The 15,296-nt window shown below is 37.0% G+C and overlaps 1 protein-coding gene across 2 annotated transcripts; it reads right to left on the bottom strand.

The window, feature by feature from the left end:
* Positions 1-2,706: 2,706 nt before the first annotated feature.
* On the bottom strand, positions 2,707-13,527 carry LOC116254521 (serine carboxypeptidase-like 51). Of its 2 annotated transcripts, XM_031629962.2 has the most exons (15): positions 13,411-13,527; positions 12,905-13,253; positions 7,325-7,582; positions 7,085-7,179; positions 5,960-6,067; positions 5,637-5,877; positions 5,370-5,413; positions 5,212-5,279; positions 4,549-4,654; positions 4,256-4,437; positions 4,099-4,168; positions 3,908-3,958; positions 3,544-3,596; positions 3,241-3,373; positions 2,707-3,086 (listed from the first exon to the last, which is right to left on the bottom strand). In XM_031629962.2, the coding sequence occupies exons 3-15, from the start codon at positions 7,458-7,460 to the stop codon at positions 3,018-3,020; spliced, it is 1,356 nt and encodes a 451-aa protein (XP_031485822.1). In that variant the 5' UTR covers positions 7,461-7,582; positions 12,905-13,253; positions 13,411-13,527; the 3' UTR covers positions 2,707-3,017. The 2 variants fall into 2 exon arrangements, with proteins under 2 accessions (XP_031485822.1, XP_031485820.1); XM_031629960.2 differs by lacking the exon at positions 13,411-13,527 and having other exon boundaries at positions 12,905-13,360.
* Between the last annotated feature and the right edge of the window lie 1,769 nt (positions 13,528-15,296).

Below are 15,296 nucleotides of genomic sequence, written 5' to 3'. Positions count from 1 at the left end.
TAGATCCTCAAGGTTAACGAAGGGGCAACGACGGTGTGCTTATATTCCTTCGCTAGCTTGAACCGTGTCTTGGCTTGTAGTTTTGGTATACTTTATTTTGGATACTTATTTGTATTTGAACTTTGATCTGTATGTATTTGGATCGAGCTGTGTCCAAGTTGCTTTGCTTGGGTCCTAACCCAAGGTCTTTCTCCCATCCACATATAAAGGGTGTAGGGACCTTCTTTGTTTGGTTGGGCTGAGTCATAAATACAGTTATTTTATTTCTGTTTAACTCAACAGTTGATTCATTTGCTTGCAATCAACATCTTTCAATTTAAACCCACACGCAGCCACCCTCTTACCTTGTTTCCAATGTTTAAAAACCGAACCATGTCAACCGAGTTGACCTGACTGAGTACTTGGTCCTCAACCTGGTCCAAAAAATGGAAAAACACAGCAATTTTCATGACCACAACAAGTGATGAGATGAACAGGCCTGAATGGTCCGAGTTTTGGCCATCAAAGGCAGTTCAACCGAGTCATCGATAGACATTATCTAAGTGTGCACATTGCATGTATAAATGTACTTATGAATGATATGAAAACCACATGTTATATCAAATTTTCAGTACATTACATATAAAAGATATATATATATATATATATATATATATAAATATATATATATATATATAATTGTAGTAAATATATTACGGAAACTTGTATTTTACATATGCATATACATTATTATACATATGTGTAATATATCAGTCTTTTAATGTAGGACTAAAAAATGCTCAAGCTCCTTCTTGTTTATTACTTGATCCTATATTCAAAATAAAGAAAGGAGATAAAGGAGCTTTGAATAAGCTATAAAAAGGAATGAAAAGCGCCCTAACCCAAAAAAAGAAAAATTATAAATGTAATATCTGATATATGGTCCAAGAATGCAAAATCTGGATGGCTACTGTGATTCTTGTGGAGGATTGGCTTGACTGAGTCATAATATGGCCTGCACTCTGATTGTTTCCATCTGGAAAGATGAACCCATTGACTCGGGATTCATTAGGTCAACTCAGTCACTCAACCTAATTTTGACAATTTCATTTTTTGCATAAAGTATATTTTCATATGTATAAATATTGGTTTTTATTCGTTGTAACAATGAAGAGGAAGGAGTGGGGGCCATGTAAGAACTACAAAAAAAGAATAAAGAGATGTGAAAACAAATTATAAGACCTTCAAACCTTTTTACGAAGGATTCGCTGTCAGCCTATGCTCTCGACAGCCCCATCGCCCAGCCCAATATTTTGCTATAGAATATCAAACATAGGAAAACATTTAGCTGGCATGCTTGTTTTCCGACCGCATGCTTTAAGACCAAATCTGAATGTGAATCCAAGTTGAATATCATTTCTTAAAAATAAATCATTATAACTTCTTATTGGATGTTAAACTTTTTTTGTCCACATCCGACTTATTAAAAGCAGTTCGTTTGATATAAATTTGATCCCTTGACATCTCTAGGTATAAGCGTCTCCTCAAACCAATGATCCGATAAAGCCATGAACAAACCTTTCGTGGTCCCCTAAGATTTTGGTAAACCATAGTCGTCCTAGCTATGCAAAATTTCTGACATGTCCTTTTTAGTCTTTTAACTTTTTTGGTGTCCCTACAAAAAGTTTTTTGTTTATTAACCAGGAGTGTTTTTGTCATTAACCATACTGTGACACGAAAATTTCTTGCATCAGTAGGGCAGATAACCTGATTCGTGCATTCCGCAGAAGCAACATTTGCGGTGCCATAAGTAAAATTGTGGCTTCTTGGTGGCCACTTGGTAAGAACACAGTACTATTGAAAAACATGTTTAAGAACACTTGTTTAAAAAAAAAAAGGGTACGTACGATTATGCCTAACATTGAAATTGCTAAATTTAAAAGTTACATCTACATTTACACTAGCTCTTGAAATAAGAAAATCATGTTTTTTAACCGTGTTTTGTAGGAACACGTGTTCCAAGGACATGATGTTCTTTTTATCAAACACCTTTGGATGTGTTGTAGGAACATGTGTTCCAAGGACATGATGTTCTTTTTGTCAAACACCTTTTAGGCATCAGGCTCTCGAGTCCCTTCACGTTAAAGGTTTTCAAATTAATTCAAAGATGCTTCTACAGCACATACTATCTTGGTTCAGCACTAAGTTTGGGTTCTTGCTTGTCACCTTTGCTCCAACGCCAATGAGCTTATGTGTAAAAACAATACCTATATTCGTAGTCGATGATATTCATAAAGGGGTACATGCCTCTATTATAAATGCTCCTAGACTTGAAAGGTCGCCAGCCCAAATCACTTCTCTCATGCATGTATTCAAACTTAGTCAGATATGGGCACAGATTTAACTTGGTGCTTTTGTTCAATAATGATTCAATTTCCATAAATCTCACCCTTGTATAGAGTACTTATAGGTAACAGCCCGTATCATGTGCTTGATAGAATTATATAAAGTTGATATTTCGACTAAATATTGGCTTTTTGGTCCATTCTTTATGCACTGTCAGGAAAACTATAACTGAATGAGAAAGTGGACATTTTCCTAGTGTATTTTTGCCTGCAGCATATTCAGATATGAAACCATTCCAATCTCACAGTTCGAGCAGTGTCTGCCATCTCTTTGATGAGAAGAGATTTCAGTGGTATGACGAGAGAAGAGATTTCAGTGGTATGACGATCAAAAGCTTAAATACCAATCTCTTTCTGATGCTTTTCCAACTAAAAACACAAAAAATGTTTAAGAATTGCAACTAACTCACAATTTTGTAACTTATTCTATTCCTTTAGAAGAATCAGGATCTAATATCATTTCACCAACATGATGTTTTATTTCAGCCTTCAACTTGACGGAACTTTTCCCTTTCAAGCCAGCCGCTTCTTTCATATATCTAGTCTGTTTACTGATTCAGAACCTCTTCTTTTCTACCAAATTCAATGCCTCTATTAAATCAATAATTGCTTGCGTATGGTGTCTGATATACTTCATGAAGCAGGAGAATGAGTGATGTCCCCAATCATCTTCAGTGCTATGCAGGGCTGATCAAGGGGTACCTGAAAAGATCCATGTGAAATGAGTACAGCCTCACCAAACTGATAGCATAATGAAAAATAATACTTATGAAAATTCGAGATTAGAAAAACTAAACCATATGAGCAGCAGATACATTAGAAAATGGTATTGGAACAAGAGTGAAGGTGTTCTTACAAAGTGTCCTGCACCCAGGATCCAGTAAAAATGTAAATTTTGATTAGACTTGTAAAATCCCTTTGTTGGATCTCCTTGGTCACAGTAAAGAGCGGTCCTGTTACTACTGTTGAAATCATTCAGCCCCTTCCACCTAGCAACCGAATAGTAGATTTAATATATATAAACTGGTACATGATAATACTAAACCTGAGAAGCAAGGAAAAAGAACTTTGCTTCAACTTCTAGCAACCTGAAAACAGATTTACCATGAACTAGAACATGATAATACTAAATCAGGGAAAGAAGGGGACAAAAATTTACTTCAGCTTTTGAACCCATGCTTCAGTTCCCTTGGTTGAACAGATGAGATCAAGCTGCAGAAGCAGAAATCAATAAAACACTCTAACAGCGAAAGGAAAGCAATGGGAGACCAAGATATTTAAATTGTTATGGCCACCAAGACCATGAAACTCTTTTGAGTATCAGTCAGAAAATGTAAGTCATCATGAAACATTTGTCCCAGGATGTCAGCATTTTCAGCAAATGATAATAATGTATCATATAAAAAAATGAGACCACAGTGGACTTTGTTGCTAAGGCACCTAAAAAGTGGTTTCTAAGATTTTCCAATTGAAAGTGATTTCTACAACATTTTCAGTTTTTGACAGCATAAGGCAAAAATTACTTGGCCATTGTATATAGTGACTTGAACTCCTCTTGTCAACAACTCGTCCACCTGTACATGAACAAGGAGCTTAGAAACTTTACATGTAATGAAATGCTCGTCTAGAGATAATAAATTGAAACTATAGTTCAACTGAAAACTAATGATATCTGGGATAGAGAATCTGGAACTTCGATTTGGTTGTTAGTTACCTCGTTGATCCTTGGTTTCATAAAATCCCCGGACAAGGAATTGAAGACAATGTCAGCTTGTCCTCCCCACCTGCACGAGAATAAATTTTACATAAAAATTCATCATCACCAAGATCAAGACAAAGAAAAGCAATTCTGTGTTTGAAGAATTATTTACTGGATATTTTCTGGGATAATTTCCAATTTTTTACGAACAACTGTGTTCATGAAATCTGAAAGACTCCCATGTTTTTCTTCCAAGTATCTCATGTATCGCTCTCTGGATGCAGTTGTCAATGTGTCTGTTGTAGCTGCTGTCACAGGATCATTATCGAAATCAAGCAAAAAATTATAGAGGTCCTGCATATTATCAGAATTTATGGAAATTATTGAACGATGCAAAAATGATATTAAAAAAAGCACTATTTGCCAAATACACTGCTGAAGTTTGATCACTAGGTAATGGCTTACCACATTGTTACTGCCAGAAACAACAAAATTTTCTAAATCAGACCACAGAGAAACTGCATCCATGTACTGTCCTTTGCTAAGTGTTTCCTGTATATCCGCAGCCCTCCTTCAATGAAATATGCAATAGGAGATTAAGTGCAACACATTATCTGCGAACAGATGGCACAGCTTGCATTTCTCAAAAGGAAAGTCATAAGCATCAGTTTAAGCAGAACCCCAAACAATTATCTTTAAATTGGTCTGAATTAGTTCCATTTTATTTTTTTCAGGATAAGTACAGCACTTGCTCACTATTACATTTTTAACAATTAAATACATGTATTATGATTCGATTGGACCCTTTAACTCAACTTTTACTTCATTGTTATCCCTCTCTTGTTCTGCATCTTTTCATTTTCTAATTGTTTCTTCGAATAGCCTTTTAGACAGACATATTAAACCAGTGTGAGTGGATCCAGTTCAAAATAATCTGCCAAATATTTTTGAAAAACATGATTGGTTTCATAAGTTATTCCCATTGACAATCTCCAATTCCGCTGTTGTTGTAAAGATTAAAAAAATGTTCTCAAATGAGGAAAAACCATTTCTTCTTATCTATGAACAGAAACAAAAGAGTTACAGAAAATTTGCAGAACAAAAAAAACTAATAATATAAGTTCAAACCTGATGGCCTCCTCTGCTGTTTTTAGGTCCAATCTGGAGACGTCCTTCAGTAAAGGTCCCCATGAGAGCTACAAAAGACGCCAGAGTTAGAACACTTTCTCTGTAAATTTACACGTGCTGAACTTGTTTCTGCTGATTTAGCTGTGCACATTACTAACCACAAAATCTTCAGGGGATATCCATGAGTCTCCAAGTGACACTCCTAGCAAACAAGCAAACAAACATGAAAACATGCAGTTCTCAGATCTTGGTGCATCAACGAATTTACTGAATTGTGTACATATGACTAATCGTGGAGATACCAATCTACGATTCTACAGTACTGAAGTTCAAAGAGCAGGACATTATAAGCTCTCAATTCAGCCAAGATGTCCATCATAGTTGCTAAAAAGAACATGACAGCAACAGAGAGACCATTCTAGTACCTCCAAGTTTCATTTTAAGCTTCCCAGCTTGAATGGCATCATATACAGCCAAACCCAGTGTGGCAGCATGTTTCCCACCATATGATTCAGCAACCACATATAGTGGGCTGCTTTGAAGAGATTCATTATTATTGAACAGTTTGATGAGCAATGTGGTTAAGTCAGTGGCAGCTTCTTCATCAGTCTTCACGGCCAAGTCCTGCTCTTCAACAAAACTATAACCAGTACCAACTGGGCTATCCTACAGTTTCATAACTTTCATTGTAAATCGGAGGCTGCTGTGTCTCAAAAACCAGGGAAAACAAATAAAGCAGATCAATTACCACAAACAGGAGATCAGCTTTTCTGAGCCATGTGGAGTTCCGTGGCTTTAAATTTGTATCCAAAGGTCCAATCTCTTTGAAATTGCCAAGGCCAACCCCAGACGATCCCTATATATTTGTACATCCAAAAGATAATGAAGAGAATACGTATTGTCACAGTTGATAGCATGAATATGTATATGTGCATGCATACATAACGTGTATCTCAACTCACAGAAATTGATGTAGAAGACAATATATCCCTTTGGTATTTCATCTGATGGTGTACTGCCTTTGCTTGCATTAATTTTGACATGAACTTTGTTAACTTTCAATGTGAAAGATTTTTCAATATTCCATATTTGAAAATGTCACAGAATTGAAAGAAATGCATACAATGATTCCATACAAGGAAAATTCGTCGAGTGATTTTTATTCAGTGATCCACGCCATTCCTTGGTGCAATTAAACCAAAACTAAAGATCATACTGTACGCATACATCAGTTAATGTGAACTCCCAAGATAAAATTTATGCATGTTTGCTTCTTTTCCAAATGTGAGGCCGATTATTAAAATTGTGCGTCATGCATGCGGCTATGCAGATTTCCCCATTTTGGTAACCAAGTTTTTGGATGATATATTTTGGTCCAAGATCTTGGACGACAGGTCTGAAGAATTTGAAGATAACTTATCCCCTCAATCAAGTATAAAACGAAATTTTCATCCTATAAACACTTCTTTGCACCAATTCACACTAAAAGAAGGGAAATTTTGCCCCTCAAAAGGATGAGACTGTTTCCACCGTGAAATATAGATAAGTTATCCATGTGAAACTTCTGTGAAGCTTTCCAGCCAGCCCTTCACGTGCAACCGGACATGCCTCTAAATATTAAAGGCCACAGGTCTGCACCAAATTAATTTATCATTCGCTCAAAAGATCAAGATGACAAGAGAACCGCGTTTGTGCGTGTCTATCTGCACATATGTGCAATGTGTTTGCGTGCGTGCAGTTTTCTGCGTGCACATATACGCAAGCACATCTGTTTGTGTGCGTGTACATCAAGCACATGCCCTTTTGTGTGTGTGTGTGTGCGTGCGTGTGCATGCACGCATTTATGAACTTGAAATCACTTTTCTGGTCTTACCGGTCCACCTTGGAGCCAGAGAACAATGGGCCATGGTGCAGTTGAATTCTGCACGCGGTACGGACTACGATACAACCACCAGAACATGTGAGCCTCTGAACACACAGACGATGACAGATCACCATCAAATAAGTTATCCCATCAAGAAAATTTTACTTCCTCCTTTCCTTTCTGATATCGAACTCTGTGTAATGAACTCATCGAAGAAACTTAAGTAAAAAATTGCGGGAAATAACTTACTTGGTCGAACTTCAACATATCCCCACTCTTCCATCTTGTCATCTGTCCCGACTGCGCCAACAAGGCCACCATGAAAGCAAGGAAGGAGGAGGCAGAAGAACTCCACAGCGAGGATCACTGCCGTCTTCTTCTCCATTGATGATGGGAGGAGAGTCAGGAGACGGCAACGATGGGAGGCCTCCTGCCTCAACTACAGGGACAAGGAGAGCTCTTCTTTTCAGCAAAGTAGGCAAGCGTGAAGCGGCGCAGGCGTTCGTGCTTCAGAGCAGGAAAGGAGTCACGAGGGAAAACATGTTAGCAGTGGTGATGACGTAAGGGACAGGAAAGCAAAAAGCGGAAAATGTTTGTTTGATTCTTATGTGATCTTATTGTTACCGAAAGCTTCCGAATTCGCCCTTCTGTTAAGGTTCGTGTTAATGCCACGTTCACTGGATTTTTACCTAAACTTTCGAACTTCATCGTGATCTAAGCAACAGCTGGATATAAAAGAGAAGGAAGTAGTATATATAAGAGAGAGTGGTGGAAGGTGGATGCTAGATACTTAGACGGTAGATAGATAAGAAATAATATCAGGCTTTGATCTTTTCCTTTTCCATATAGTTGAGAAGAAAAAAATGAAAAAAAGTTGTGAATTAATACTAAAAGATGAAAATATCCTATCACATTTTTCTTTTTTTTCTTTCAATCATTTATTTGAAAAAATCAAGAACTAATGTTGGTCTTTATCTATTGATTAAGTGTTTAGCACCTACCAAGTATATATAAACAAATAGCTACCATGCCCTCATATATAAGACTTGATGGGAATCATTTAGGATGTCGATTCTCATAAGAACAAATGGTGAAGATTAAGTCAATATGAAAGCCAAGTTGTCTTTTCAAAATTCCCAAATACTCTCCATAAAGGTCAAAAGAGGTTTTGTTTAAGGAAACTCATTTGTTTCTTTCTTTTTTCTCTTTTGAATGGTATTTTGGACTTTTGCAAAAAGAGCTTAGCTTCTTTACAATTTAATTTCCATGGTTTGGTTTACTTGGAACGGACCCATATGATCGATATCAAAGTTTGGTATATGAGAGTGTTACAGCTACATGTTTTCCAATAGAAGAAAGAAAATTGACATAATATACAGCATCCTTATCTTGCTATAAAAGCATGCTTTGGATCTTTTCAATTGATGTTTTTGTCCATCGAGCTTTCATATACCACGAACTAGCGAATTGTTCATGCCATTGATATTTCCTTCTCACTTATTCAAATAATCATTTTAAAAGGATGCCATCTATCAAATGAATCATGTACACTACATCCATCAAATTCTTTTTGTCGAATTGCCAATAAAAGCTCAATGATCTTCATTATCAATCTCAGATTTTGTGTAAAGAAAACGGTAAGGCTGATAATTTTTTAAAAATCCTTATAGAATAACATTTCATAGGTCAGATTTTCATCTTTGAGATTCTGCATCCATTCATCCTGTTTCCAGTGAGAGAGGAGATTGTGATCCACCACTCACAAACACAGCAGAATACCCCTTTCCCCTTCCCCTATGATCCAAGCCACGCTGTGCGGGGCTTGAAGAAAAATGATAGGGTAGTCATCTTCCACTAAAAAAGAAAAAAAAAGTGGATTCACATATGCATTGGGAAAAGGCCTTCAGTGAAAGCCACTTTCACCAACGTCCAGACACTACAGTGTACCAACACCGTATAGTGGAGAACAATGGACGGTCAAAATTGTCAATGCATTGATAAGGGGCGATCCATCAGTTTCTGGTTTTTTATTTACCATGACTTTTAACTAGACCAAGGTAGTAAGTAGTGCGCATTAAATATGGTAGGAACCAAGAAAAGATTTCGTTTCGGTCAAGCTCACTGTCTCCAAATATTAACAAGTCTCCAGATTCAAAGTCCAAAGTCAATGACAAAAATCTCGAGTCTTGAGAACATTATTCGATGCTTGTACTTCACTACCAAACCGTAGCTGGCTGCCCTGTCTTTTCCTACTTTACCGTAAACCTTAAATGATAGGGAAATTATTTGTGGTTTCTTTGCAGTGTCGGTAGGTAACATTAAGTGTTAGAAAGCATTTCTCTCTCTCTCTCTCTCTCTCTCTCTTTCGTTGAAGTTTTGACGCTATAGTCAAAGCTGCATAATGCCTCGCTTGAAACGAACGTCAGACAATTTAATCTAAGCTCAAAGCAAGTGATCCAAGCCACTACTCGTTACCACCTTCATTGTCTAAGGAGTGTAGCATAGTTGGTCGGACTAACATGTCATTAAAGTTCAACCATCAATTTCATTCCTATATTCACTATTTCTTTGAATTGCAAACGACTAACATGCAATATTCTAGTTGATAGATGTCCTGCTCCCTTCCTACCTAAGCCTCAAAGTAGCTGGTTCAAGGCAAGGAAAAAGGAGAAACTTTGGCATGTTCTTGGTATCTTCATTAGATCAGCTCTTCATAGAGAAACTTGGGATTAAATGAATTGACACAAATCCATGTCCACCAAAAGGATAATGTATAGAGGATGGTTGGGATAGTTCCAGAGGACTGAAAATCCTTGTGCCACCAGTTCAAATCTGGTTCCTAGCATATGGTTAAGTGTGTTGAATCAAAAGAAGACAGCAAACACTTTTATTATGATCATTTCGTTTTATCCCTACTTATAAAGGGTCAAGCCAATAAATTATTGCGATGCGAAGGGCTTTATTTGGAGAACTAGAAGAAACATGTATTACACATGAAAAATCTGATAAGGTACCATGTCTCAAAAGGTGTAATATGCATACATTGTTGGGTCTTGAGTAAAAGTCAAGAAGATCTTATGAGGATTGAACATTTTTTGCGTAGAAGACAAAACAAATATTCGATATTCTACATAAGGGTTTCACAATCGACTTGTTTAAAAATTCAAATAATTTTGAATCCCATTTAATTTCCAATGAAAGCATGAAATGAAAAAATTATAAATGAAAGAGTATTTATTAACTAGAAAATAATCAAATCTTTCTTCTTAATACGTATTGATTTGACCTTATAAGTAAGACCATCACCCAATAGCATGTTGCCAACAGAAGCATGACTATGCATTTCTTTCAGAAAATCTCATAATTGCTTTAGAACAACTAAAAAGAGATTCTTTAATAAGAAAGAATTCAATTTGGGTGGATGGAATTATCAATGATTTGTTTTCTCATTTTCCTTGAGACCTTTGGAATAATTTTTTGGTTTTCTGAACCAAAAGGAATGATGACTACCCCTTTTGGATTGTCCTCCATATTTCTATTTATGTCCCCTCCTCCCCCTCCCTCCAAACTCCAACTTGTTGCGTTTCCCATCTTACTCTCCCAATAAAACCTGATGCTTTAAAAACAGGTATATATGTAAGTGTATAGAAAGAATACATGTACAAGGCATCAATGTCTGTGATAGTCAGCCCGATGCATTATTGAGCTGCATGTTTGAGAGATGGACGCATTTCATATATATTACTGGATATGAATTTGATCGAATGACAAGAGAATATGAGTTGAAATGTCTTTCACACACACAATTCAAAGTACATCGGGCTGCATATATGAGAGGCTAGAGCATCCTAACCTATATATATATATATATATATATAAGTTGGTCATAATGTTTAAGTAATAATTATACAATTAAATATTTCAGAAATAACTGATATAGCCACCAACTGTGTACAGTGTAGGGCCTGTAGGCCTGATGTTACCTACATGTACAAGCAATGTCGGATGCGCAAGTTTAATGCATTAAAGAGCACATGCGAATCTGCCTGTTTACTGCACTTAAGTGTCCAGTGCGCTTTCTTGCTTCGTGTAGTAAAAAAACAACCCGTACATTGTCCGATGACCCTCATTCCTCATTCTCTTTTATTTTATAGATGGCTTAAAACAATTACTTCTGAAGATTAACTAAATACGTTACTAAACATTTTTAATATCACAATACGAGTGAAAACTAAGTCAGGTGCACACGTATTTTTCAAATAACACAAACTGCTGAACACAAGTAGCAAAAAGATACATTCGATTTGAAACATAATGTCGGCACAGAAATGTTAACCAAAATCAAGCAGAGATATTGAATCTGTAAGCAGAGATACTGGATCTGTAAACTGGTGGGTTAATTAAATAAGAAGAAGACAGTGACCATAGTTTTTGAGCTTGAGGGCTGCATTAAAAGGTGTGCATTTTAACCTCAGTTTAAACAAACTAAATATTATAATAGTATGTGTCTTAAATTCACATTACATGCAAAATACCGGAGAAAGAAGGGAAATGTCCAACCTTAAATCCTTGAATCTGAGTTCCTAATCTCATATCACCGGAGATCTAGGATTGGAGGTCTTCGGTGAAACAAACACACCCTCACAACTGCTTTATTCGTATACACTGACAAACCCTGCTACTGAAAGGTGTGACAGACCTTCCCCTCTGCATAGTTTTCTGTCACCTTCAAAGTTTTAACTCCATTTTCAGAGCAGGACGTAATTGGCTTTTAACTTCCCCAACTTCCCATTAATAACCAATGGCTCGAAGGCTGAGAGCAGGACGGTAATCAATGTGATGGGAGAAGTGAAAATTACCTGTGTGAGAATTCTTTGCAGAATCACAAGTCAAAACCACTCTTTCACCACTCCCCAAGTCTCTAAGCTTACTTTTTATCCCTCACATTATTAGAAGCTCACTGAATGTATTGATGAAGGTAAGGTACACCTCCAGGATTAGGCTCTTAGTCCTTCACGTGGGTCCACACTTTTTTACTTTTACTGAACACTGAAGATGGCAACAGAAAGATTCAGCAGACGGCCGGCGTATAAAATACTCGAAGCTACCAAGTAATCATTTATTACTGATCCTCCTAGTATATTTTATCATCGCTGTTGTTGTTTGTTTTACTTGGTCCATGAATATTAAAATGGATGGAAAAGACGCAAGAGAGACAACCTGGATTCTTTGTGGCATTTCAGAACTCATTCATGAAGGAAGGTCTGATAATTAAATAGAAATTAAATAGAAAGCTAGAAAGGTGATCTGATAATTGGTATCATAGTTTATTAATGAAAATATGTGAACGAAACTCCTATTCTTGGTTGAATCATGAGATCGAAAACTTTCTGAAACTAAGAACGTGTGATTTTATAAGAGCTCCTGCAAAGTGTCAAGGATTGGGGTTCGAAAAGAGTCTTTTTTTAATACATATCAAGGCTGTCAAAATTAATGAATGAAAGTTTAATTTAGAATGGCAGTGGGAAACTTCCGGTAGACTCTGTAGAATTCAGAATTTCATAGGGACCGAGTGGAACAGATAGGAAAGTGCTCCGAGTCGGTGGAGAAGAAAATAGATTAGTTTTAGTCTATCATCTACTGTTATCAACCTGATCTCTCTCTCTCTCTCTCTCTCTCTCTCTTCTTCAGAGAAGATTAGGCTGTGTGTAGTAATGGCGTACTCTGGCATATGTAACAGAGATGAAAACCAAGAACTCGGGGAGAGAAAGTGAGAGAGATCAGTATCGACTACACATTGAATAGAAGAGAAAAGGGATCAAGAGTTACCTTGTTCTGCAATTTGCTTTTCACACCATCACCACTAACGAACCAACCATGCGAATGCAGGGGACTCTGAACGATTTCAACGCTAATGGACACCTCTCTGTCGAACTAAGGGAGAACCCTTTTTATCCACAAGTGTGAACGGTCCAGGCCTCATCTGTCTAGAAATGCGGCCAGCTTTGCGCTATCAAACAAGCAGGAAGGTACACATACATAAGCTGTCGACAAAGGATCAAGCACCGGACGGAATCGCCTTCGGCGGCGCTGCTTTCCGATAACGATGAGGAATAGAAGGTTGCTCTGTATTTGGCTGGTATTGCCCCATCACTCCCACTTTTTCTACTCTCTCTCCCTATACAAAATGAAAGTAGAAGATGATCAACAAGCGGATGCCTTTTGTCTGTAATTAGACAGGAGATAGGACAAATAATGAATTAATGAGAAGCTTATCATTCTAGAGAGAGAGAGAGAGAGAGAGAGAAAGGGGAAGGGAGAGAGAGATGGTCCACCTTCTTTTAATAGAGGCAAGCGACACGCATACTCCGTCAATGTCGATTTTTGCTTTCTCTGCTGTTCTTTTTCCTCTTGCAGTTTCAAGGGTAGGAGAACAACCGTGTCCTATGAAAAGCTGCAGCGTGGTCCTGAGCTTTCTTTTCTTCTTTAATGGAGGTCAACTTTGATCCTGATAAGCGAATACGATGGGTGGTATCCTGAATGTTTGATAAAAGTTTGTGGACCAGAGCACGGTTAAAATGGGATTCAACAGAGGGAAATCGATCATGGGGATCGAGGATAAAGTTAGTATAGGATGAGGTTGTAGGCTTTTGCAGAGTCTCTCTATGCATGATTGTGGGTTCAGTTCATACTGAAAAGTCACTGAGCCAATTGAGGGAGTAAAATGGACAGATCATGATCATGGCCCCAAATTGGTGGTTCAGAGCTCAGCTCAGAGAGTTGGAAGGGAAGGGTGTCATGAATTTTCAAAGGGTCAGTGATGGACGTAACAGAACATTGTCCTATGGAAAGGATCCTTATTGAATGTGCTGACATTGAATTGCCTTGTTCTCCTGTAGAAAAAGCAGATACTGCCATAAAAAATTATCCAATTCACCAAGCAGAAGTAACATGATTTTTTACTCTTTTTTTTCCTTCTCAATTTTCTGAGAAATTTAGGAGAAATCTTTTTTATATAAATACATATTCCCTTGTCCTTATACAGTCGTTCTTTTTACAGCTGCTGAAAAAGAAGTCAAAGGTTAGATCATGATACGATGGAAGACGCTAAATGTTTTTCTTGTGACAGGTGCTTTATCATACAGTGATGGAACAATAATAAAACTACGATTTGGTAGTTGGCAACAAGACGCACGGTTCTTACTTAAAACCAAGAAACATGAGCCTCATATTTGAGATTAATATCACTAAGAGCTGGATTCAATAAATTAAATCATTTTAAGTTTTTTCCAACTGAGCAAGCTGGGATTAGGCAGGCTCCTAGCTACTAGTTTATTCTAAAAACGACACCATTTAGACTTTTTGACTTCCTTTGACATGCAATTGTTTCTTTAAACCTGCCTGTCGTACATTTTACTCATGATCATGGTAAGTTCATTATATCAAAATTATGTGATGACGCGTGGCTTTGGAGTTCGAATTATATAAAAATGTGCCCCACTGGCCTTCAGCTTGTCCCTTGCATGTGCAGTAGCAGTAAGAGAACAATTAGATCCCCATAAGGCTCCAAAATTGGCTAGGTGTGTTGGCTTAAAAATTAAAGTATGTGAGTATAAAGATAGAATTCAGTCATTGGGGTGTGTGCCCTTCTCCATGTGACCGAACCAGCGCAGAGACTCTTCTTGCTGCAAGTAATGGAAGGGCGCCATGGTTTTTACATGAACTAAAAATAACAAAAATGAGCGTCAAAAAAGGGCATGCACCAAGAAAACCAATGTTGTATAATATAAGTATCGGTGACGTATCGATCGTTTTCGAAACGTTCAGTGCCGTGGCCGATCCGGAGCTAGCAGACAGTCCCTGCTTTTGGTTGTTGATTTTAATTATTTTTATATTAGAAAACTTTAAAAAGCATTATATCATTTTTATGTGCTTGATTGCAGAAACATGTAACTTATCTTCCTCTGTCAACTGAAGTAACTTCAATATAGTTAATCAATTGTGTGGCTTCAGAAGTAGTTGAAGCCATAGTAAAAAAGACGTTCTCGTGTATAGACACCAAGGTTTTTCTCGAGTATTATATGGTGAGCTTGAAAAAAATAAAAAAATATGAAAAAATATAGTAATTTTTTTAAATTAAAAACTAAAAATAAAAAAAGTGAAAAACTAATAATACAAACATAAAAAAGTAATTAGATTTGCAACACAATTGACATAAAAA

The sequence above is a fragment of the Nymphaea colorata genome, chromosome 5 (genome assembly GCF_008831285.2).
Source record: "Nymphaea colorata isolate Beijing-Zhang1983 chromosome 5, ASM883128v2, whole genome shotgun sequence".
Taxonomy (NCBI): Eukaryota; Viridiplantae; Streptophyta; class Magnoliopsida; order Nymphaeales; family Nymphaeaceae; genus Nymphaea; species Nymphaea colorata.
This window is presented reverse-complemented; position numbering and strand designations above follow the sequence as displayed.

Bases quoted from the DNA above. Each gene is read 5' to 3' on its own strand.
- LOC116254521 (XM_031629962.2), bottom strand. From the start codon at position 7,460: ATGGAGAAGAAGACGGCAGTGATCCTCGCTGTGGAGTTCTTCTGCCTC. The intron at 6,068-7,084 runs GTAAGACCAGAA...ACAAATATATAG, and splicing joins TCTGGCTCCAAGGTGGACCG to GGATCGTCTGGGGTTGGCCT. The intron at 4,655-5,211 runs GTTTGAACTTAT...ATTTCATTGAAG, and splicing joins ACAGCAGAGGAGGCCATCAG to GAGGGCTGCGGATATACAGG.